General features: G+C 41.7%; 1 protein-coding gene across 8 annotated transcripts in view; it reads right to left on the bottom strand.

The window, feature by feature from the left end:
• The window catches only part of YAP1 (Yes associated protein 1), a 137,433-nt gene extending 115,063 nt beyond the window's left edge, over positions 1-22,370 (bottom strand). For 7 of the 8 annotated variants that reach the window (XM_018059883.1, XM_018059884.1, XM_018059887.1 and 4 more), the window contains exons 1-2: positions 21,851-22,183; positions 18,883-19,133 (exon numbers count right to left, since the gene is read on the bottom strand). In XM_018059883.1, the coding sequence (XP_017915372.1) occupies positions 18,883-19,133; positions 21,851-22,168 (569 nt within the window). In that variant the 5' untranslated portion in view covers positions 22,169-22,183. Of the gene's footprint in view, positions 1-18,882; positions 19,134-21,850 lie in introns of all 8 variants that reach the window. The other variant, XM_018059886.1, reaches the window with a different exon arrangement.

The raw sequence follows: 26,188 nt of genomic DNA, 5'->3' as shown, positions 1-26,188 counted from the left end.
GCCACAACTCCGGAGCCTCGTGCAGCAACTGGGGAAGCCCACAGGCCCGAGGGCCGCACGTGCAGCTGCTGAAGCCAGAGCGCCTCAAGCCTGCGCTCCCAACGAGAAGCACTGCTCTCAACAAGAGGGGCCTCCTCTCGTCATCAGAGGGAGCCTGCAAGCAGCACTAAGACCCAACAACAAAAATTAATCGGAAAAAAGACAGTTGTAATGAATGAGTGGCAATTTGAATTTGCTGTTTTCACAGTTATGTGAAGGCAGAGCAACATGACACTAAATCAAATCCTCATTAAATTCTAATCCAGTGGGTAAGTATTGACAAGTAATTCACTGAACTAAAACACAACAAAGCAAGGTGCTCTGGGTAACCTCTTCTTCCTTAGACTCTACACTATGTAACCTGCTCTTAGCAATACACAAAGCCAGGTAATAAAAGACAACATTGATATAGTCCTTTACAGTTTATGAAGCACTCTTGCATACATTACCACAAATGTATAAAACAGTAAAGGGACCTTAAATTAGCAGCAGCTGGGCGGGAGGCACGCCAGCTGAACCTCCACACATGTCAAACGAGGATCCCTTCATTCCATGGCCTTGATGCATTTAATGACACCAGAGTACAGCCTCCTGGAGAATCCTCTGAGAGCTGGTTCCAGAACCCCCTCAGACACCAAAATCCGAGCATGCTCAAGTCCTTCATTTAAAATGGCATCGTATTCGCATATAACCTCCACACATCCTCCTGTATCTTTAACTCATTTCTAGATTACTTATTAATAACAAACATGATGTAAATGTTATGTAAATAGTTGCTGATGCATGAAAAATTCAAGTTTTGATTTTTGTAACTTTCTGGAAAATTTTTTTTCCTGAAAATTTTCATTCTTCGAATGGTGGAACCCATGGATATGAAGGGTCAACTGTATGTACAGAAGCATATGTTCAGTCTTAAGTCCTTTCAATTAATTCAACAACTTATAAGTAAAATCATATCAGAATGACTCTGGAAGCTTTTGAAAGAGTAGATAATTCAGCCTTACTGGTACCATTTAAGGAAGCTGGTAAAGCAATTAAAACATCCTAGTTTAATCCAACAAGTGTTTAATCATCACCAAATGAGTATACAATTACTGAATGAAACTCTACGATAAATACAGTGTAGATTTAGCTCAGTCTACCAAAAAAAAAAAACCTCACAGGACAAACACAAAGTTTATCATTGTAAAGAGATTTAATAGGAAGAGCTCATGCTATGAATGACACAGGCCAGGATAGGTGAATCTGTAGAAGTTACTTCACCTCTTCAAGGCAGAGGCCCAATCTATATAACGGGAAATATCTACAGGACTATGGAGAGGACTAAATGAGATGGTATGGTAAGTACTCATGGTTAAGTACCCACACAGCAGTATTCAAGGCACGGTTACTCTAACTTTAAAGCAGTAGTATATAAACTGATTCTGCATATTCAAAAGGAAGTTTCTTTAAATGTTTTCCTTTGAAATTAAATATAAATCGCTATCTGACTCACAAAATATTAACATTCTTCCATACACTGGAATGAATAAAGCAACGTAAATAATCATCAACAATTTGCACTACCACTGACAATGGGCTAAAAAAAAAATGCTAAGTTGTATCTGACAATCAAAACAGTCCAAAGTTACAGCTGACTATAAAGACCAGATGCTGCAAATGCGGAAGGTGTCTGGGACTGTGATGCTGCGGCTCTGACAGACAAAGTGCTCTTCTTCAGAAGGCTGAAGAAGCCTTTTGTGGGACTCTCGGGGACAGTGACTGCCTTTAGTTTCTGTGCCAACAGAGAAGCTACAGATGAGAGAGAGCTCCAAGTCTGAATCTCAAGTTGCTTCTTTCTAATATTTATTTACAGCTTAATCGATAATTAGTGATATGTTAGTATTTTCTCAAACAAAATATTTCTTAAAATCAGCCTGGCAAGCTGCAGTCCATCAGGTCGCAAAGAGTCAGACACGACCGAGGGAGCAACTGAACTGAACTCTTAGCAAAACCACATCCCAAAACTAATCACCGATTCTATATCTATATATATAGCCAGCCCTCTCTTTTCTAACTCTTTCACCTCTAACTATCAATTTCATCTTAAATTTCTACCTATATTCCTAGTGTCACTGTTAGAGCTCTTTTACTTTTCATTTTCCTTTACACTTAAGTCACAATAAGAAAAATCCCTCCTTTAAACATAAGTAATCCCCCTTCTATTACCAACATCACTAAGAGATTTTGCTTAATGGTGGTATTTACACATTAAACTTAGTATTCTTTGTGTAAAATGTAAAGCATTGCAAATACAACATCACATCAAAAAGTTAATTTGATACTTATATATAGACTGGGAATTCACGTGAATTTTTTTCATTGATTTTCACAGCATTTTAGAGCTGGAAAAGTTCTTAGAAATCATATATTCTAATCCACTAATTTCACAGATGGGGAAATCAAGGTTCCCACGTAAGCAATCAGCCAGTCAGCCATATTACTAAACATTTATTAAATGCCGGACACTATGGTAAGTGCCAAAGACATACGGTGAACTGAATGTGGGCTTTGTAATATCCAATGGAGAAGACAAGCAACAGGTAACTGAAGTTCAAGTAAGAAGGAAATTTTTTCTTACTAGACAGACTTTTCCTAAAATAACATAATGTCAAGTTACAAAACCACTCACAAATAAAGCAGACTCAACAAAAGGACTCAATATTCAGTAAAGAATAAAATTCTCTTCCATCGAATCCTGTTTGTCCTTTAAATACAACCAAACTCTTGCCTAAATCTCTAATGACTTGGCACAATGATCTCGTCCTTTTCCAGGTTACTACCTAAGACTGACTGTGTTGCTTAGCAGTCAAGTGGACATATTCTTGGACCATTTCTATTTCACATACCTTGACTCCTAACTGAGAAAGGGACCACGAGGTTCTTAATCTGTATGTTTTACACCTCGGGCAAGCATGGCACTAACACTTTCTGAAGACATCAGAACAGATGAACATAACTCGGTGCCTCCAAAATGACTGAGAACAACACTTAGGAAACAACTCTCAACACTTTTTTGGTGAGAAATTATTATGTGGTGGCACTATACTAGGTGCAGGGAGATATGATATCAACAGCTTTGAAGTGAAAATGTACTCCTGATATAGAAATGTTCATGACAGGCTCGAAGAGGGAACTTCAAGGCAGACTTGAGGCTAGAAAAATCCAGAAGACAATCCAGAGGAATTAACATCTTGAGCTGCATTTTGAAGGAATCTGTATTTCATTTAAACAGTTCCCTGATGAAGGGTAGGGATCTGAGGATGAAAAAAGCTACCATTTAGTAAAATACAGAAATGTCCTAAATCTCAACTTAGGTCACAGAAGTAGGAAGTTTCCTTCAATTATAACTGCCACAATTAAGAAACTCACTATTTCACTCAATCTGTGAAATTTAAGAGGGTTATTCAGGGATTTGTCGTTAGGGTGCCACTCTTTCAAAAAACTATTTTTGGCTGTGCTGGGTCTTAGCTGCCACACACGGGCTTTCTCTAGCTGCGGCCACCAGGAGCTCCTCTTTGGGGCGGTGCACGAGCTTCTGGCTGAGCTGGCTTCCTCTGCTGCGGGCACAGGTGTTAGGCTCTGCAGCTGTGGCTTGCTGGCCCTAGAGCACACAGGCTTCAGTAGTGGCAGGGCATGGGCTTAGTTGCTCCTTAGCATGTGGAACCTTCCTGGACCAAGGATGGAACCTGTGACCCCCACACTGGTCGGCAGATTCTTAGCCACTGTACCACCGTGGAAGTCCAAGGGGTGCCTCTTTGGAAAGGCCTAGTACCTTGGGGCCATCCTATAAGGATACTCTTCTCTTTTTCCTTTTAGTCTATGCTACTGACTATCATGAGGTTTTTTTTTTGAGGGGGGGCGGGGTGGTGAGGGGAATTATAGAGACACAGTAAGTTAGGAAATAACTCACCTTTTACAGATAATGTTCATGACTGGAAAATCACTTCAAATATCCTAGATTATTACAGTTCCAAATGCACTTTCAAAGAATTTGAATTTAAAGCAAATTTCAATTCTTATAACATAATTCCTGATTTTATCAATTGATGCTTTCCTAATATTAAAATTATAGGTATGGCTGAAAACCACTTTTCTCAGTCATGTAAAATTTCCCTGAAATTGAATCCAGAACAGTGGAGAAAACACTTTTTTTTTAGGATGCAGAAAATCATTGAATAATGCCTCAATTTTTTAGGACAACAGACTATAACACAGAAGCTACTAAGTTTTAAAGTTTGACACCAAAGAGTCGAAAGTTTGTCAAATTCACATATTAGAAGTGTCCTATTTAAGATAAAATGGCTACTAATTTTACCCTGAGTGGACTGAAGCTCCTTGGTTTTCAATTAATCATTTGCTGTAATTAACAATTCCTAACCACATTCACATAAAGAGCAATACTGCGTCTGGTCCCATCACTTCATGGGAAATAGATGGGGAAACAGTGTCAGACTTTATTTTGGGGGGCTCCAAAATCACTGCAGATGGTGACTGCAGCCATGAAATTAAAAGACACTTACTCCTTGGAAGAAAAGTTATGACCAACCTAGATAGGATATTCAAAAGCAGAGACATTACTTTGCCAACAAAGGTCCGTCTAGTCAAGGCTATGGTTTTTCCTGTGGTCATGTATGGATGTGAGAGTTGGACTGTAAAGAAACTGAGCGCCAAATAATTATGCTTTTGAACTGTGGTGTTGGAGAAGACTCTTGAGAGTCCCTTGGACTGCAAGGAGATCCAACCAGTCCATTCTGAAGGAGATCAGCCAGGGGATTTCTTTGGAGGGAATGATGCTGAAGCTGAAACTCCAGTACTTTGGCCACCTCATGTGAAGAGTTGACTCACTGGAAAAGACTTTGATGCTGGGAGGGATTGGGGGCAGGAGGAGAATGGGACGACAGAGGATGAGATGGCTGGATGGCATCACTGACTCGATGGACGTGAGTCTGAGTGAACTCTGGGAGGTGGTGATGGACAGGGGGCCTGGCGTGCTGCGTTTCATGGGGTCGCAAAGAATCGGACATGACTGAGCGACTGAACTGAACCACATTCACATAACCCAATTTCATCCCTTGATGACAAAAAAAAAAAAAAAAAACCACAAATGAGACCATTTTCTTTTCTTTTCTAACACTATTTAAAAAAGAAAATCTCTGTAGAGAAATGATGTTTCCGTAGATAGACAACAAAGTTATTTAAATTTTGAAAATCAAACTCCTCCCAATCACGGACTCAGATCTAAAGGATATACATGTTAAGCTGCAATTCCTGTGACAGACAACTCCCGTCATCTGTTTTTGTGAGCTTTAGCAAAACTGCTGGACAAGTTCTGCATTTGATAAGGTGACCTGATTTTAAGTAACTAGAAGGGACTTGGGGTGGGGTTGCGGGGGTGGCAGTGGAGGGAATCACTGTTCTTGGATGCTGAACTATTTCCTGAAAACTTAAAAGCTAGCTTCTATTCTATATCCACTTAATAATCTAACTGTTTGGAATGCTTGAAACCTTCCTGCTCTTTAAAAAGTAAGCGACTGACAGGAACTGAAGAGGGCAGATTCTGCAGAGCAGGGTTACTGAGCTCCTACCCCACACAGGCTGCAGGGTGGGGGCCTCAGTGACTGCGGGCGTGTAATCACTGACTTGCTCAGCAACTTTGCTGTAATGGCTTCAAATTGCAGGCCTGAGGAAATGCTCCATAAATAGCAGCTCTTTTTTCTTGTAAAGCCTCTTCATAGACCCAATAGAACTGCACTACCAAAAATGGAGGAGTCACTGTGGATCTTTAAAAAAAAAAAAAAAAGGTCAAGAGAACAAGGAGGAATATCCTGCTAACCAGGTTACTCATTTTGGGGGAATGAATCACAGTACTGAAATCTGACCCACTGTTTGCATTCAACTTTTAGGTAACAAAAATTACAAGGGATTAAGTCAGTTTTTGTAATCATGCAATTTCATGAAAAGGAAAAAGAACTGCTGTTTTTATAGGCCGTTAGAAAAAGGGATGTATACTGAGTTTGAAATTAAATGTTTGAGAATGTCTTCTCAACTCCCAGTGGAGCAGGGCTCCTTCGGTGTCCATTCATAAGCCACCTGCAAGCTGAGACGTGGTGTGGTCACAGAACACACTCTGGGGAAGCAGGAACCGCATATATACCACGGCTCGAAGGTCACCGTTAGCACTCACACCTCCTGCACTCCTTGTGTTCATGTATATTCACATATATGCATGTAACTTGATCATTCAGATAACCTACTGTAAATTAACAAAAACTCAATGAACAGCCACTTTAAGTCTAATATATTTGCAGTAACAATGAAGATTTTTCTCAGCTGAATTCAGGCAGGGAAAGAAAGCAGCAATGCATTTAAACCAAACACAGATAGGGACCAGGAAATTCAGGTTCCGTGTCGCTCCAGTTTTCCACGTGAGTTCATGCCTAATTTAATCTACAACAAATAAGGCAGTTTTTAAAAACAAAACATGAGAGTCAAGTTTTACAGGACAGGTACAACTAGTTGTCAATTAGAATTCATGGTTTTAAACAGAAATGATGACTTGTAATCAAAAAGCCAGTATTCTGTCTAACTTACTAAATGGTTCAGAAACAACCTGATCAGATGGCACCTCAATTCAGATTACATTATTTACCAACAATTAGACTTTACATTTTAACAATATAAACTGTTTTCCTGTGACATTATGCTTTACCCTGAGTTTTTTAGGCCTCAGGTGAAATTCAACTATCCTGAACATTATTTTTAAAAAACTTCCATCCAAGTACGGGAGGCTGAAAAACATGGCCACACTATTTTGCAGTTCCTCCCACGAACAAAGAGTCTACTTTTCAAACCTTTCGGTCTGAGCTGAGAGAATGCAGTAACAAGTGACATTATGGAACAGCCTCAGAAGGCTTTGCAGTATCTGCCTTTATTCCCCAGAAGGCTCCCCCCAACATGGAAGGAGACCTCTGTGCCCCACCTGGCAGCCACCTACAAGCCAGGAGAACAAGCCTCAGGATGCAAACGATGTTGATCCTAAGACTCCAGAGCTGTGAGAAACGCTAGGTGGTAGTTGAGGCCACCCAATCCACGTTGCTTTTGTTGCTGCTGTTATGGTAGCCCAGTTTGGTAAAGCAACTAGTAAGAGCAAATAACCTCCATGTGGCTTACTACAAAACAGCTGGAAGTCTTCACGACCTAATATGCTGCTATCGGCCATACGCATGTCTTAATTACTAGCATTCCTGAAACTCCTAACTTCCTTCCAAAACCATGTTAATGAGTTTTGTGTAAAAAGAATTTTGACTGCTCTGTGTCCCACAAAAGTTTTATTAATAAATTTAAATCTGATTGTTTTAACTGTTACTGGGTGTTTTAACAGTAACTTATAATGGTGATAGGCAGAATATTAAATTTGCTTTACAATTTATTTTAATATAGTTGATTAATAAATATGCACTCAAATGTTTATTTGGTGTTGGTAATGTAAAATGGACTCTAAGCTACCTGATTTTGCTTGTCTATCACTCTAAAGTTTAAAGAATTCTTTAAATCTCTGAAAGAAAACACTTCCGTTATTAACAGCTTTCCTACCAACTTTAAAACGTAAAGACTAACTTTTTACAGCATATTTTATTAGTAATTCAATTTGTCCGACAGTAATATCAATGAATGAAAAGGGCTTACATTCATTTTGTAAAATTTTAACAAAGTTTACTTGGTAAATAAACATCAAGCTAAACTTAAAAACAGTACCAGAAAGTTGAAAACAATCCCTTTTAACTAGCATTTCCTACAAATAATAGTGTTAAAAAGTAGCCAAAAAAAAAACCCCTTAAACAGCCTGTACCACTAAAAGTTAAAAAAACGCATATAGGATACAAACGCATTTGACAATGTTCATGTAATGGATGGTCTGTAATAGATGGTCTTCACTTGTAAAACTGTTTTTTTCCCCAAGCAGTGAATAAAACCATGCCACTTAGTGGTTTTTCAAGTGTTTTGATATAAGAATTTTTTTTTTTAATGCCCAAGGTCAGAGTGCAGAAGTAACCACAATTAATAGCTTCCTTTTGATGAAGGGAGGAATCTCTTAAGATGCAAATAGAATTCGGGATGGGAAGGGCAACCTCTTTGGTTGTTACCAGAAAATCTCTTTGCAGTTGTCTTTGTCTCCCCACTTCCTATGCCCCCACATTCACTGAATTGAAAATACTAATTGTACAAGCTTCCCTGGTAGCTCAGATGGTAAAGAACCCACCTGCAATGCGGAAGACCTGGGTTCAATCCCTGGGCTGGGAAGATCCGCTGGAGGAGGACACGGCAGCCCACTCCAGTGTTCTTGCCTGGGGAATCCCACGGACAGAGGAGCCTGGTGGGCTGCAGTCCACAGGGTTGCAAAGAGTTGGACACGACTGAGCACAGCGGAGCCCAACTATATAACTTAAACACCGTCTCTTCAAAGTCCCACTGCCATCACTATTAATTTTCCCCTGAATTCTCACAGTACTCTACTCACCGTATGTAATGCTTTAACAACATGATTTCATTTCTTATTCATTTAATTCTAAAGCAGTCATATATTCCCTGTCCATGGAACCGTAGATCATTCATTTATAGTCCCAAATAAGTGTCTTTCTTTAATAGTTCTAGCTATTAGAGTTTAAGAATAATCTCAAACTTGTAAACTTTAGAATACACAAGTAAGCACTCTTAGCATCTTTTTAGCATGGAACGAATAACAATAATAACTAAGCAGGGGCTACAGGCATTATTCGGGGTGACTATCAACCAACGGACTGAAATAAATCAGCAGCCTAAGGGACAGCAGGGGATTCCCTGGTGGCTCAGCGGTAAAGAATCCACCTGCCAATGCAGGAGATGCGGGTTCAATCCCTGGGTGGGGAAGACCCACTGGAGAAGGAAATGGCAACCCACTCTAGTATTCTTGCCGGGAGAATCCCATGGACAGAGGAGCCTGATGGGCTACAGTCCATGGGGTTGCAAAAGAGCTGGACATGACGGCGACTAAATAACAACAAAGGGACGTCATCCACAAATAAACACATCAAAAGCTACACACACACTGCTGAACAAAGATCTGTCTTCATCGAGTCCATGATGACCTAGCCTCCACAGCTTCTCCAGAGAGATAATTAGCAACGAAAAGGCAAACCTGCAATAAATGTGTCCTGAGATCTGTCTGGTCTATCAAGACTGATATATTATTAATTTTGCCCCAACTCCACAGAGGGGAACCCAGCGAACCCTTAAACCAACGCCTTCTACATAAAACCAAGAGGTAAGGGCTTATGAAATGAAGAGACCACTAAGCACATATAATGAATTCAAATAAGATAATTAAGAATAGAAGAGTAAAAGAAATCATAGACATTTCAACGTAAGTGATCCAACACACACCATCCAAAACCAAGTGGGTCTTTTGTAAGAAAAATCACCCTGTGTTTGAGGGAGAAGAGGGAGCTGTGCAAATCCCTATCTGTAGTGACAGGCACTAACTGAAAATCGAAAAACAGACGGGGATATGGGGGGTGGGTTATCTTCAAGCACAGAGGACAATGATACTAACTTTATCTATCACTGTGCAGAAACAGCGATTACTGCATGACCCATAAGAAGAGATCTGTACTAGTCCTAACAGGAAAGTCTGCATACCCCTACAACTGGGAAGGGTCAACAGCGATCTATCTATTACATCAGCTGGCGACCATCCAGACTACACAATTTCGGAAATATAACCTGTATCAGTCTGAACATGTGTAGAGGAAAAACAGAAACATCTGTATCCTTGGCCAACTTTTCCCCAGTTATTTTGTTTGTTTGTTTTTAAAATGGAAAAAAAAAAAAAAGTTATCCAGGAAAGCTTGGTAAGTTTTAACTGTGACCCTATCACTGGTAACAATTAGTTCCAGGCATTCTCAGAAAGCTGATTTAGCTCGTTTCTAACATTAGTACTTTCTCATTTTAACACACCACGTTACATATTTAACTAAGATGTATTGATTCTGTTCCATTCCTCTACTCCATTCAAATCTTTTACCACCCCAAAGTATCCACCTTTTCAGTATCATTTAGCACTCTTCTCTGATGCTAGAGTGTTCTGGTCTGGTTTTGTGTTGGTCACTTAAGATTTTATGCAGATTTTAAAAGGTTTGCTTCTTCTTTTTCTATCAAGAATTTCCAACTTTTTACACTACTCAAGGAAGAGACTGCTGAAAAAGTGGATGTGAAGAAATTCAACTTGCTACCAAAGGGTCCTAACACATCTCTGTTACCAAGGTGAATCCATTTTAACCTAAACCCAGTTTTCATAAAATTCTAACTTTTCACACGTCCACGGCTTTTTTATATGTAAACAATACTCTCTTAATATCACTGTATGACATCTACAGTGGCCTGTTGGAGGCAGCACAGGTCACTTTCCCGAGCCATCAAGAGAGCAATTGTTAGAGAGCAACCACCTAAACTAAGGCGGGGTCACGCTGTGTGCCTGTGGGGGCCAGCCCACGCAAGGACACTAGTAACTGTTTAATGAGTTTAGACATGCATACGTGTTTTCTTTAACATCTGTGTTGATAAAAACCAGGTGAAAGGAAAAGAATGAAAGAAAATCTATCTGCTGATTTCAAAGGCTATTTTACTTTTAAGCCCTACTTTTTAAAGCAGTGGATACTAGACAGAAAACTAGAAAATGACACGAAAAACAGACAGGATCAGCTTATTATATGTACAGATAGAAATTAAGTCTCCAGGCTCTGTGCCCCTTCACACTTTTCAGGATCCAAATCCTCTGAACAAACTGATACACTGCCTAAAGCCAACCACCCTGCTATCAGAGCACACAATTCCCTCCTTGAGCGAAATCTAATATGACGACTGAAAGTAGCAAAATCGATGCTGAAAGAGACCAATGACACTCAACTAATCGCTTGCCTGGTAAACGCATTTATTTAAGTATTGATTTAAAAGCTAAGTCAAATCATATGAATCTGTCAGTGGTTACTGTTTGGAGCTTAGAAAACTGGCAACTTTATATAGTCAACTTAGTAACTGCAAAATTGAAACCACAAAAATTAAGCCTATATTCAACTTTTTAAAACCTACTGCACACACTCCCTTCCCTGGCCTAGGCAGAAAATGCGAAATTTATGTTCCAGAGAAGCGGACTTAGGGGGTCTGGATTCATGTACCTGGCACAGTAAAGAGCAAGGATGAAGCCCCACACTTTCAGCCCCAAATACTAGCTGCCAGTCTTAACACGCATTCCACGGCCAGAGCTCTAGCGAGGGGGCTGGCAGATTTTATCTGGAGAAACTGGCCACTACAAGAGACCTACAGACATTTAAGGCTTCCTACAAATTCAGGGCTTGGCTGGTTCCTGTTACATCACTCTCCAATGAAGCCCACTTAAGACACCGCAAGCAGAAGAAAATTTAAGAAGAAACACCCACTGTCATATCCTTAGAGAGCTATGACATTACTACATCCATGAAATAAGAACAGTATGCTATTAAAAAATAACCAAGGAACAATGAGCTCAGAAGAGTTGCTGGAAATTAAGAATGATAAATAGCTTTCTGGAAAAACAAAAAAACAATTGAAAGTTAAGAGTTGAAAGAATCTCCCAGAAAGCATAACAAAAGGCTGAGAGAAGGAAAAATAGGAAGGAAAGATAAGAAAATTCAAGAGCTATTCTGACTGGCAGGAATTCCAAAAACAGAGAAGACATGAAAAAGACTGGAAGAAATTATCCAGGAAATAATAAAAGACCCCAGGAGTGAAGTACAGGGAAACGGCATTGCAAAATCTTGAAGGGCACCATTCACACTGAGGATTGAGTTGCCAAACAACATGATCTTTACAATGAATTTTTTAAAGTGCATACCAAAGCATACTATGAAATTTAAGACGCCTCCCTCCACCAACCAAAAATAAAGGGGAAAAAAACCTAAAATCACCAAAGAAAGCAAATCGGGTTTAACTGTTCAATATAGAAGATAGCATAAAATGGAGTATTACCTGGAGTATTACCTTCTAAACTCTAATGGAAAATAGCTTGAGTTCTACAACCAAATTGCCATCAGAGGCCAACAGATAAAGATACTTTTAAACATAAAAGATCTCAACAGTTAGCTACCTACACCCTTTTTCTCAGCAAGTTCCTGAGAAAGTTCAACTCTAAGAGTGAGTAAATCAAGAAAGAGAAAAATAGTAAACACAGTATCAAACCAAGAAGAGTGATACAGGGACTTGCCAGGCTGAGAGTGAAGCAAAGTCCTAGTAAGATGACTCTGAAGCAAGCTGAAAGCAACCCATCTAGCGCAGGGCAGGAAGACAAAAGGTTCAGGGATGTCTCCAAGGGGCCAAAAGAGCAACAGGAATACAAATGAGAAAAATGAGACACTTAACAATTCCAAGAGAATATCCAAGTTGTTCAGAAAATCATATTGCATTATACAACTCGGCTGTACGCAAATCCTAGAGTCTTAACAATACTAGTAAGAATACTAGCAAAACAGTTTTAGCGATTTTGGTGGCAAGGTAAAGGAAAGGGGAATTTCAGAGGGCGCAGAAAAAATTGTAAATGGTAACATGTTTTATAAGTACATTATTTTTAAACGGGAAAATCTCAAAAGAAGTGAAGTGTTTGCCTCTGGAGAATGTAAGTCAGAGACAAAGAAAAGTCCTGTTAAAACTGTTCTTTTCTTTATGACCCTTATAGCAGCAAGGGATTGTCTGAATCTATGTATATGTTACTCCCCTAAAATTAAATTTAAAATATATATTTACAGATGACGCTATATAAACATGAATGAATCTTCAACCACCTTTCTCTGGCAGAAATCTAGTGCTTCCTAACATTATTTTATCCTGAATTTTCCAATTCTCTCTAATGAACATGTGTTACTTTCATAATTTAAAAAGTACACTTTCGTTAAAAATTCACAAAATCAGATACTTGGGAGAAGAAGCAAAGGAAGGAAGGGCAGTTTTATAAATATAAAACAAAGGAACCCCATATTCATGCTTCTACAGAAAAAAAAAAAATCCACCCCTTACCCCTACCTGCTAGATGATAGGATTTACTAAATTATTTCCTCAAACCCTACTTCATATTATAGTCGCCTCAGGATATGTGAGAAGTTAAAATTTCAGGTAACTTTCTAAATACACAATTAACTGTGTGAAGGCTCAAAGTAGCACTCTGAAGAAAGACACTTTCACTCTAAAGCCCAGATCAACAAGTCTATAGCAAGTCTTCATGTACATACCAAAAAGCTCATTCTCTAAACATATATCTGTTGGTTAAACAAAGACCTTACTTTAAAAGTCTCCTCACTCTAGGTTAAGTAAGAAATTACAAGAGCAGAGAAGGAGCTTCTAACAAACTGTACCCTCACCACCCTCAAAGCAAGATTTAGTTGAAAAATTTGCTAAGTCTATTGAGTAACACTATCCTGAGCAGAGAAAAAGCCCACTAAAGTGAAAATGAGCAGGTAATAGTACTAACCACAAAAACACTGAAAATATTTGGTAGAAGGAAATAGTAATATTTTAAATAGACAGCCTTATTCATTTTGCTAATTTGCAACACTATTCAGAGAAACATCATCTTATCACTTGATGTGTTAAAGACTGTGATTCTTCTCATGCTAAACGCCAAATAAGGATTAAACTACCGACCACTTTTTCTTGTCAAAAATATTAAAGGGAAGGGGGAAGAAAAAGACCATTGTGATTTATACCAAACTTCTTTTGTTTGCTTTCAGAAGGGGTCAAGCCCTGCGCAAATAGAAGTGCTTCCATGGGGGCAGTACTGTTCCCAGGAAACTTTGTGCTACAGTACTTGAGCATCCAGAACCATGAAGTAATTCTTCTTCATAAAAACAGAAATGTCCCTTTCATGGCTTGAAGTTCTGATTAATCCGCGAATCAGAAGCCCTTTTTGTAAAAACTGCATCACTTAGTAACCATAGTTATAGAATCACACAGCTCTTTAAGACTTTCTTTTATATGTGCTACTCAACTATTATTAAACTTTCAAGTCATAATTAATGGCTAAATTATACTATCACTTAAGGTAGCAAATTAAGTTTGAATAATCTTAACCCTTAACAACTGATTTTTAAAACAACTTCACTTTGATTTGCCCTAAGTCTAAACCTCACAAATATTTTGACATATAGACTACATTTAGAGCTTACATCTTCCCCAAAATCTGAAGGTAAAATGAAATTCAGAGTCATACCAGGATTACTATCTTAAGATGCTAATTTATTTTCCCAACTACAATGTAAAACATACTTTTCTATATTGTTAACGAGGACTGATCTCAGGGTCTCAAGAAGTTTTTCAAGTTTCAACTATTGGACTATCACCCAGGCTTTTTTCTACAGTTAACATGAAGCTTCGGGGGAGAAATATTCCAACGTTACTTTTTAAAGAAAATTTGCCTACTGTCTTGCAGCTAACTGAGTTTGCTGCAATTAAACTTCTAGTTTAATAAAGGTCAAGTACCTATCTTAGTACCTTCACACGGACAATACCCATTATTTTTAGGAAAGTAAGTTCTATGCTACATTTATCATCACACTCACTATCTTCCAACTGTTTTTCCCTACCACCATATTCAACACTTTCGCGTAAATCTGTGGCATGGCAGGCCATTCTTCCCGGGGTGCCCACCCACTGAGCAGAAGGAAGCATTTTTCCTGAGAGCTGAGGGCGTGCTTTCATCTCTCTCCACTCAGTCTCAATCAGCGAGACAGACAGATAGGTTGGGGCGAGACAGGGAAGTAACTCTGGGGATTTTTAAAACTAAAGTACAATTGACTTACAATATTATATTAGGGAAATATTTTGTGACTGCAATTTCAACTGTTTATGGGCTCGTGTCCTCACCCTCCCCTCTTTTCTGGGTTTTGTTTTTTTGCAGCTTAATCAACAGTTAAGGGCAATATCACAGGCTTTTCATTTTTAAAGGGAAATCATTTGGGTTACATTTGATATAGCAAGAAACCAAAGGAGCAGATTAGCCTCTCAATAAAACTGTTCCTTTTGAAAACGCCTAATATTTATTACAGTAGCAATACACATTATATGTGTTCATACTCTTCTAAGTGTTTGGGACAAGATGCAAGATCAAATTATTATAATAAGAAACAATTTAATTGATAATATGTCTCCCTAATTAATACATGTTTGCAGTAGCTTTACTTAGGGTAGAGGAACATTCATTTTGAAAACAAGGTAAGGGTCAAAAAAAAAAAAGACTCCAATTACTTACAGCAATTAATAACACCTAGAAGGCAATTTAATGTTGGAATACGGGCTAATTTCTATGCTGTGAAATGTCAAAAATCTCTGAAAAGATACCTTTTAAAACTGTGAATCAAGATACTCAATATACTTGTTAATAAAATCACAGCTACAAGAAACCTTGAATCTTCAAGGTTTAAAAACAGAGTCCAGTTATTTAGAAAATGATAAAAAAACAGAAATGAAACAAAATGACCTCTTAAAAATTAGAAGATTATTAAAACAATGAAAATCTACACATTTTTAGAATCACTGGATGAGACTTCTTAAATCAAATTATAAGTTCCTACATGTTACATTTTACATAAGAGGTTCTTTGTATGTCATAACAGTTACAGAGCATCAGAGTCAATAACACAAATTGGAGAAGTAAGAACACTCTTGTAACCAGAGATATAGAATTCTAATTCAGGAAGTTATTCAGCAGCTTATAAAGAAATAGGAAGTTGTTGACCAACTACTTGAAGAACTATTTCCTGTAGGAAAACTGTAAGACAGATGAAGAAAGCAGTAATTCTCAAAGCAATAAAAGAATTCTCTTAAAGCTCAATACATAATTTTGAAGGAATTCGTTTTAAACAGTAAACTCAGTAGAACAAATATTTTACCTAATATGCAGACTAAACCTAAAATACTTCACAATCATACTAGAACCTGAATATGTGTCACTGATAAATAGCTAGGACCACACTCCCACCTTATCACTTGCCAACCTAAGGCACGAGTCTTCTCCAGAAAATCTCACTGATGGAGGCAGGGCTTTAAAAGTCCCAACAGCTGCCTGCCTGTAATCCTTCAGCAGTTATGCTGCCTTGAAACAACAGGATGGGCCAACTAACTTCAAAGTTATTAATCTAATGTCACAAGACGACAATCAGTTGCTTCCAAAGTAAATGTTTCTAAGTTTTAAATTATATCATCTTGCAAATTTGGACCATTTATGGTCAGATTTCTCTATGCCAAGTGTGTATTTCAACACATTATATACTTTGTAACTTAAAATTGGTGCCAACAAGTATCTAAAAAAAAAAGGTATAGTAAGGTCCAGCTTTCACTGTTGAAATAAGTGCGAAGTCTCTAAATCTTCATTCTACATCTAGCCAGCAATAAGAATCTTCTTCAGACACAAGAGGAAAGTGCTGCTGATTGCAAAGAGACCTTGACTTTAAAATATCAAACCCAGAGTAAAAATGAACTTTGACAATTAACAACCCTGCTCCAAAAACTTCATTTATTACCTTCAACTCTAAGTCAAGGCAGATACTAGCTCATTTCCTATGCAATACACAAAAATAAGTTGTTTAGGACAACTCACATGCCCCACGACATCATGGAAATAGCTACCAACAGGATGTGAACTAATCTTTCTAAAGCTCTTCTCCAACTTACACGCTGCTCATAAAGCAGATCCTTTAGAAGATACTAAATTTGTAAGTCTACATCCAACTTCCACCGTCAGTGCTTAGGGGCCCTCTCTGTAATTCCTGATATGTACCAACTAACCCATGATTTTGCTTTTACTGACCGAGATCCATCCATAAGGGGACATCTTTTTATTTCTGAAGGTTTGATGTGAGCCAAATATTCCAGAGTCAAAAATCTTCATGATTCTTATCACATAATAAATCTAATTTTACTTCCAGTGAGAATCTCTCAAAAATCTTGAAAAACAATCATGCTAATCTATCTTCTTTCCAGTTTTTCTTTTTCATCAGATCATTTTGTCCTGGTTTACCTTCACCAGAGGCTGACTTGAGTGGGGTGTTTGGGGTGGGGGGGTGTATGTGTGTGTATCCTTTGTTAATCCACCTCTGAGAAACACTTTCTCAAAGAAAGCAGCACTGGAAACTTTAAAAAAATACAGAACGTTTCACGTCAAAACAAAAAGATCATTAAATGTACATACATAAAAATGTAGGCAGATGTCACCTCAAAGCAATTATTACAAGATACAAAAGATGAAAAGGGGAGCATAAATGTTGCTCTTTAATCAGACTTTCAGCTATAACATCAACCAAAGAAGAGAGGCAAGCCAGCTATTAAACTGTTTAAAAATCTCCCCAGGTCAGCATGCGACCCAGCAGGGAGAGCTTCAGAAAAGTACAGCCTTTCTTTTTCCTAACAACCTGGTTTGTTTCCACTCCTTTTCCCTTCAAGACACATCCCTCACAGCGAGCAACTCTTTCAATCATTTACTGTGGATGTCTGCTTCAGAACAAATGATCTTGCTCATGCAGATGAGTTTGCCAGACTTGTGTGTACCTTCCAGTCTCAGGCTCTTTATTGTTCTGGTTGAAACCTGACCCTCTGAAATGGATACCGGGACACCAGAAAACGATTTAAAAAAGAAAAAAATTGCAGGAAAGGGGAGCAAAAAACTGCAGAAACTTCTCAAGATCAAACTTTTCCCTCTGCTTTTCTCCTAAATAAGCTTGTCACAAAACTGTATCTTATACTGAAAGTTAACAACCTGCCCTGAAAGGCAATCTAAAATATTAAGTTATACAACAAAACAGTATTATTATTATTGTATTATCTGATCTAATGAATAAATGTTACATTTGCCTTGGGAGTAGACTGTCAAAGACAAATGTCAATCAAAACTTGGATTGTTTTTATTATCTCAACATGACTGAACAGAACTAAGCAACTTTTTGAAAATATCAGTTTCAGTCTATAATTACTTATAGGAAACATTCTGTATATACTTATGCCAAAGAAGCCAAATAAAAATATTAAAGTCTGATCCATAATTTCAAAGTGAGAGGAGACAAAATTCTACTTTGATCTTTTCAGCTTCAATGAAAATTTGCCATTTTGTTAAACACAAAAAAAATAAGGCTGAGAAAAACAAATAACCCAATAGCCTTGTTTTTGTTTACCCAGAGAAGAGGGATTCTATTTTGAAGACATGCTGGCTCAAAAGAAGTTTGACTGAACTGCTGTATATCAAATATGAAAATGCATATTTCTCTTTGCTTTTTGAGGGAGAAAATGCATCAAACTGCAGCTAAAGGGTCTGTCATCTCACATCTAAAATACTGTAAAATCAGACGTCCAGGGAAGTCCTACTTATTTTTATAGTTCTTTTCTACCAGTAAAATGTTTAAAAAGGTAAGTAGTGCCATACCTAATTCATAAAACTGTGCCAGCCTACTAATTCTTACAATTTGAAATTCTTCATGGGATCCTTTCAGTTTAGAGCTAGGCTAATTAACAGGTTTGGCACAAACTCAAAATGAGAACATCCTAACTGCCACAAAAGAGTTTAGTAAGAGGCTATGAGCCAGGAATCCATAAAGCTTTCAAAATATTACCCAAAGAAGGTATTTAGGTCGTACTATCCTGGGGAAAAAAAAATTATGGAAGAGATCACTGAGCTTGACATAAATATTAAGGAAAATATAAAAATAAATCATATCTTGGTGCCAGAAAATGATCCCGCACCCTTTTTCCACTTACTTTAAGAAGTACCTCTGACCAGAAGATGTCTTCGCCATCTCCCAGCCGGCTGGCAGAGGCACATCGTCAGGGATCTCAAAGGAAGACTGTCGAAGGTGCTGAGCAGCCGGTGCGGCTGCCGGGCCGGAGACCACTCCCGTGGGGGTCAGCGTCCCTGGAGACACAGCTCCCAGCTGCAGGGACGCGGGGGACGAGTGAGCCCGCACGTGCTGCGGAGTCAGTGCTCCAGCGGTGCCTGCATCCGTACTGGCCTATCGGGAAGGTGAAAACAAAGACTTCTTAAAATACGTTCTCAAAGAGAGTCCTTGCAAACTTCTTCTAGATATTTGGTTGCCATGAAATTCTAAATACCAAAGGTAAATTTCAACATCTAACACATAGGAATACAGGTTGCAGATGGATACTTTTAAAAGCTGACGTAAACGCCAAGGCAGTGCGGGTGTTTTTCCAAGTTCTGAACTGTTTTAGATATAAACAAAACCCAAAGAATCAAATAACTATGTACTCCCCACCTTTTTTCAAAACTAAGTTTTACGTAATTGTTTTTTTCTAAGCCAAGCCCTAAACACAAGACAGGTGTCATTATTTTCTCACCATAGACAAATGTCATCAATACAGCAACCATCAAAATTTATACAACTTTTTAAGAACTACAAAAGATTCAGAAACATCCAAAGATTCTTTAAAAGCCACCTAATGAATGAAATATAAACCCTGCCATATATTTGTACCTAGATGATAAAGATGTCAGCAATGTAACTACAATGGTAACTTAAGAATTTACATACTTACATATTTACAACTGTGTAGCAGCAGAAAGACTGCTCAAGTCAGACCCTAAAGATATGGGTTTCAGTCCAACCTGGTTAGTGTGACACACTGGACAATATCTTACTCTGTGAGCCTCAAGACTTCTCATTTGTAATACTTTCCGCGCCCCCCCCCCACGATGGAAAAATGAGGCAATAAATGAACTTATATTCAAATATTCAATAATTTGTGAACAACAGTATTTACAACCCCCATTCATACTATTCATAAGCAAATATAGTTATTTAAATTTCTTAATTAGAGTTAGGGTTTGATTTATCAAAAAGTTAAAATTTCCCAGATTCATATAACCAAGAAGAGAGACTGAAAGCAATCAGCAAGGGCATCTATGCTTTGATGTTAAATCATATATATTCCGAGTTTCCAATCAGAATAAATTGGAATTTAGGACTCATTAGCAGAAATAAAAGTCTAACGTACAGATGCACACTTGGTCAACAAACGCATTAAAACAAATAAAACTATAGTAAATTGTGAATATTATGAATCCATAAACTGCTGATACAAACTTTCATGCAATCATTTACTAGAAGAATAGGTGCACTTTTCAATGGCAATTCTTTTCGGCTTACAGATGCCACAAAATGGGGAATTCAATATCATATGGGTATTATACTTTTGAAACATATTAACCAGCAGCATAGCTGTGCAGACGGTGGGGTGCAATGCCAACACACATTTTTACCCATGAGTCCGGAAACTCATTTCCAGGGGTAAGAGAGAAGCGCACCCAAGTCTACTTCTTGCAAACTGAAATATTTAGGGCAAGCAGCTAAATTGTTTTTCCTTCCTCTCCCTTAACCCAGGTTTTTGTCAGCAGCGTGAGTTTTTCTGAGTTCCCAAACCCCTTGGTCTGAGGGAGGAGAACTTATCACAGGCCTCCAAATAGGAGGGGCGATGGGAGTGGGGGTGATAAGTGTTCTTTCCGCTCAAGTTACAGCCGAGTGGACTAACTTCATCACAGTTATTTGGAAAACCAATTAACTTTTGGGCAAAGTTCCTATGCTGAAGTTTAGCCTGAAGCAAGTTCTTTTTTAAAAAGGAAGGACAGAAAGAAAAGTCTCCCCTAAACAAATCTTCTGGGACCGATCGGAATGTTAACACTTTCATAATATACAGTTGCACTTCAACGCTGGATCACGCTGACAAAATAATCGAACGCTGTATATGTGGGACAGCCATGTTCATATCCTCAGTAAGAATTAAAGAGCAATGGCGAGCCTCGAATTAGTCATCGCTTCCCAAACATTAACTTCTAATCACAGCTGAACTAGGCAGGACTCGGCCTGTGAGTCAACCTGCGGAGCGTTATCAAGGACTTGTGTTAAACCCCAGGCGCGGTGCAACCCAGCCCAGAGCCCGCGCGCCGTGCAGATGTGGCCCATTTAAAAGCATTTCAGCGGACTGTAAATAATTGTCCGCCGTGGGGAAGCCAGCACGTGAGCCCACTGCGTTTCGGGGAGAGTGAGCCTGCGCGAGTTGCAGAGCGCAAGGGGGAAGGGCCGGGGTGAGAGCGCCCAACTCCATAAACAACTTCCAGGAAAGTCTGGATCCTGTGCTCGGCGAGCGCCGGGGCCGCGAGGAGGAGAAGTGCTCCCGGGAGGGGGAGGGGGACAAAGAGCCCGGGACCGCCCGGGCCGGTTCGAGCCCCGGCTCTGCTCCACGCTGGCCAACGAGGGCACGACTCCGTGCCTCCCGGGGAGACTAGGGGGCCCGGGAGACCCTGCAGGAGAGGGGGCTCGGGACGCGACTCCGCCCGCGGAAGCCAGGGCCGCCCCCGCTCGCGGCCCGGCGGCGGGAGCGGAGGTGCGGGGCGCGCGCGTATTGTGCGAGCCCCCCGCGGCCCGGCCGCCTCGCCCGCCCCTGCTTTCCCCCCGACTCCGCCGGGAGCCCGCGGGGGAGGAACGAAGGGAGCAGGCGAAGCGCGCCCCCGGGGGCTGCAGCCGCCGAGACGGACTCCCGAGGGCGGGGGGGACAAATCTCGGCCTCGGACTCCGGAGGAGCGCGGCGCCCCGGCCGGCCCGCCCCTGCGCGCGCCCATCCCCGCCCCGCCGGCGCCCCCGGAGCCCGCACCCCCCGGGCGCCCCCGCCGGGGGCCCACCCGGCGGGGAAACGGGGAAACGGGCGGCGCGGTTACCTGTCGGGAGTGGGATTTGGGCTCGGGAGGCTTGAAGAAGGAGTCGGGCAGCTTCCGGAGCCTCATGGGCACGGTCTGCGGCACGTTGGCCGTCTTGGGGTTCATGACGGCGTTGAAGAGCGCCTCCAGGTCGGTCTCCGAGTCCCCCCGGACGTGCACGATCTGGTGGCCGGCGGGGGGGGCCTGCGGAGCCGCCGGGGGCCCCGGGGGCGCGGGCTGCCCAGACGCGGACGGCGGGCCCTGGCCCTGGGGGCCCTGTGCGGGCGGCGGCCCCTGGCCCTGGGGGGCTGGCTGCGGCGGGGGCGGCCCGGGATCCATGGCTCCTGCCTCACCCGGCGGGCACGGGCTCCGCCCGGACGGCCCGGCTCGACGGGCCGCGGCGGGGGAAGCAGCGGGCGCGGCGCTGGCCTCGCGCTCAGGGCCGGGGGCTGCGCCGCGGCCCCGCAGCCCCCGCCCCGCGCCCGGCTCCGCGGGCCTGCGGCGCGTCGGGAGGGGCCGCCGGAGACCGGGGCCCGCGGCGCCCGCGCTCGCTCCCTCGGCTCGGGCTGCGGCCGCACGGCCCGCGCCGCTCCCCTCCCCCTCGCCCGGTTTCCTCTCCTTGTTCCTTCCTTCCTCCCTTTCTCCTCCCCGGCGGCGGCCGCTCCCGACTGAGACGCAAACTCGCCTCGGACGCCAAAACTAAAGTTGGGAGACGCGCCCGCCCGAGCGGCCGCGGCCCCGCCTCCTCGCGGCGCTTCCTTCCTCTGCGCGCCCGCCCGCGCCAGATGCTCAGGGAAACTTTCCCCGGCGAGGGCGCCGCATTCCTGCGGACTCCGGCCGCCGCCGCCCCGCCCGCCCGCGTGCCCGCCTGCCCGGCCTCCGCGGGGCCTCGCGGAGCCGCGGCCGCGGCTGCGAGCGTGCCTGGCGCCCCGCGACCGGGGAGCCGCCCGCCCGACGACGCGCGCGCGGCGGGTCCAGGTCGAAGCCCGGGCGCCGCCGGGAGCGCGGCCGCCCGCCCGGCCTGGCCGCCTCCCCCTAGCCCTCGGGAGCGGCGGCGCCCCTCGCCCCTCGATGCCGGGGAGTCTGGCGGGGACGGCGGAGTCCACGGACGCCCGCCCCGCGTCAGCCCGACCGCACCGACGGGAGTGCTCCTGTGGGCTCACGGCGAGGGTGGACCTAAAATGGTACCCGTAACACACATTGACTTAATAAGGATCCATTAAAAAAAAAACCAAACATGAACTTGATACTTTTCACTTCTTAAACATGCAAAATCCACTTGAAAGACATAAACCAGTTTTGTGATATGAAGCTTAAAGACTAAATCTGGGACTCAGTCTAATTTACTAAGTAACCCAAAAATTGCCTTTGTTTAAAGTGAAAACGTTTTTTTAGTACTCAGCTTTGCCACAGATTTGAAGTTTTTGTCGTGAAAACTTCAACGGGGAAGCCCAGGCTTCAAGTTTCAAGTATTGCCCTGTGTACCTGTCTTATCCTTGACGGGATGGGAGCCTATCTTTCTTTGTTACCCCTGTGCCTGGGACCTTAACTTTCACTTTGTGATAGTTGACCGAATAAGAAGTAAATGGGTGAGGAACTCACACCATGCACCTGGTTCTCTTTGTGGCGGTGTCATACATGCAAGTCCACTTGAAATCACTCAAAAAGCCGTGAAAATGTGTTAAGGTTTTTTGTTTGTTTGACCACGCTGCTTGCGAACTTGTGCCTCCAGCAGTGGAAACAGGGAGTCCACTGGAGTGCCAGGGAATTCTCCAAAATTTGTTTCTTATTTCATACAGTCTGATTTTTTAAAAAGCTGCTTTACTGAGATATCCCATTCAAGCAATCCATTATTTTTCGTTAATTCACGGGGTTATGCAACATCACTCTGATTTTAAATCCACTAGTTCATTATAAAGAAAAACTAGCTTCCTGTTTTAATGATTGTGTCTGCAATGCTAGTGAAACAGATGTGCAAATAGGATTAAACAAGAAAAGGTCCCCTGAGCAAAAAAAAAAAAAAAAAAAAAAAAAAAGAAAAACCACACCTCTTCCTCCAGCCAGACCAGTCAGTTCAGTTCAGTCGCTCAATCGTGTCCAACTCTTTTAGACCCCGTGGACTGCAGCATGCCAGGCTTCCCTGTCCTTCACCAACTCCCGGAGTTTACTCAAATTCATGTCCATTGAGTCGGTGATACCATCAAATCATCTCATCCTCTGTGGTCCCCTTCTCCTGCCTTCAGTCTTCCCCAGCATCGAGATCTTTTCCAGTGAATCAGTTCTGCACATCAGGTAGCCAAAGTATTGGAGTTTCAGCTTCAACGTCAGTCCTTCCAGTGAATGTTCAGACCGGATTTCCTTTAGGATGGACTGATTGGATCTCCTTGCAGTCCAAGGGACTCTCAGAGTCTTCTCCAACACCACAGTTCAGAGGGAGCTGTACCACTTGGTGTGGAAGGGTGGGCCAGGGAAAGAGGCCTCAGGCCCTCAAGATTTTAAGGCAAGTTTCTAATCAACTGCTCTGGATTCCACTTTCATGTGAAGAATGAGATCTGCCTCCATGATGCCCATGCCTGCTTTTATATTTATCCCTACCCCATCCCCAAATGAAGCCTCCCAGGGGGTGTTAATGGTATAGAACCCACCTCCAATGCAGGAGGCATAATAGACATGGGTTCAATTTCTGGGTCGGGAAGATCTGGAGGAAGGCATGGCAACCCACTCCACTATTCTTGCCTGGAGAATCCATGGACAGAGGAGCTTGGAGGCTACAATCCATAGAGTCGAAAAGAGTCAGACACAACTGAGTGACTTGCAATGCACACCCCAAATGTCAAGTGCATTTAACCACAAATTTATAAGTTCTGGAGTTACAGATATTTGAATGTAGATCCCAGATCCACCATTTACTATCTCTGTGACATTGGACAAGTTGACTTATTTCCTAGTCTTTAATTTCTTTAATGTTGGGGTCAGGTAATGACACCTACTGCATATGTTGAGACAAGGAGTCAGTGGACATAAAGTAAGTATTAATACTTAGCCCAGTTTTTGGCATGTCGTGAGATCTGCATAAATGTCAGCTCTCATCGTCCTGTGTTCACAGACTACTTCTCACGGCCTCTCCTTTGCCACAGCGCTCCTTGGGGACACTGCCGGCAGCCCCTTCCTCTCACATCTGATAATCAATCCACACAAACAAAGCCTTTGCGCACAAACTATGCATTAAGTTTTTCAACTAAAAAAAAAAAAAAAAAAAAAACCAAAAAAAACCTTTTTAAGAACTAAAGTGATTGAAAACCTAGGATTGTAATGCAAGTTGTCCCTTCACTAGAGTATTTATTACTATGAACACTGTAATTAAAGGGCTTAGGATAAGGCTGAGGTTGCTTTGTTCAGTATTGTTTCACCTGCCGTTCAGTTGAGAACAAAATTACTTTGATAAGTGGATTTAAAGGCTGTCTGGAGTGATGTTATGTTCTGTAAGCACCTCAGTAACATCAACCAAGATTTTGTAATTGACTATTCCTCATCTATAAATTTCAGTCACAGATCAGCAAGGGATAAAGATAACATGAATTCAGTCCTTCGTCCCCTCTGTTCCTTTCTAGCTCCACTTTTAGAGGAGTAATTAACCCAAGGCTCTTTGAGACAGGGAGTTGCCTTCTTCATACACAGACCCATGGTATCCCGGATCACTTTCCACGTCCGTGTAGATCACTCTCTGAGAACACTAGTCTTGCAATGACTTGCCCTCTCAGCTACAAGGGACTGTCTTCTCCGCTTCACTTTAGCGATCTGCACCTATGTCCACACTCCACCATCACTCAGAAATACTTTAATTGTGAAATCAAGCTGTATTATACTATTCCCTTAATGATTCATACCTCATTTACTATTAACCTCTGTCTTTTCTACCAACTATCACTCCCGTTTTCACTTCCTTCCCAATTCAGGTTAGAAATTGTAACTCCTTGCTTCAGCCTCCGTTATCATCTGTGTCCTCAAGTTTATTGTATTTCGACAAGCTGGATCTATTAAACTGGATTAATCCAGTCATCTGTCTTTTCCATTCTAATACCTGAGGCTGATAGGGGGCCTGGGCTCCACATTCCTTAAAAGCCTCAAATGAAACTTGGGACAGTTACAGCAGTCAGAGTGGCCATCATGAAAAATTCTACAAACAGTAAATGCTGGAGAGGGTGTGGAGAAAAGAGAACCCTATTGCACAGTTGGGTGAGATGTAAATTGATACAGCCAATATGGAAGACAGTATGGAGATTCCTTAAAAAGAAACTAGGACTAATACCACCATATGACCCAGCAATCCCACTAGTAGGCATAAACCCTGAGGAAATC

This window comes from Capra hircus, chromosome 15 (genome assembly GCF_001704415.2).
Source record: "Capra hircus breed San Clemente chromosome 15, ASM170441v1, whole genome shotgun sequence".
Classification (NCBI taxonomy): domain Eukaryota; kingdom Metazoa; phylum Chordata; class Mammalia; order Artiodactyla; family Bovidae; genus Capra; species Capra hircus.
Note: the sequence above shows the minus strand (reverse complement) of the source record. Positions and strands in the feature narration are given on the sequence as shown.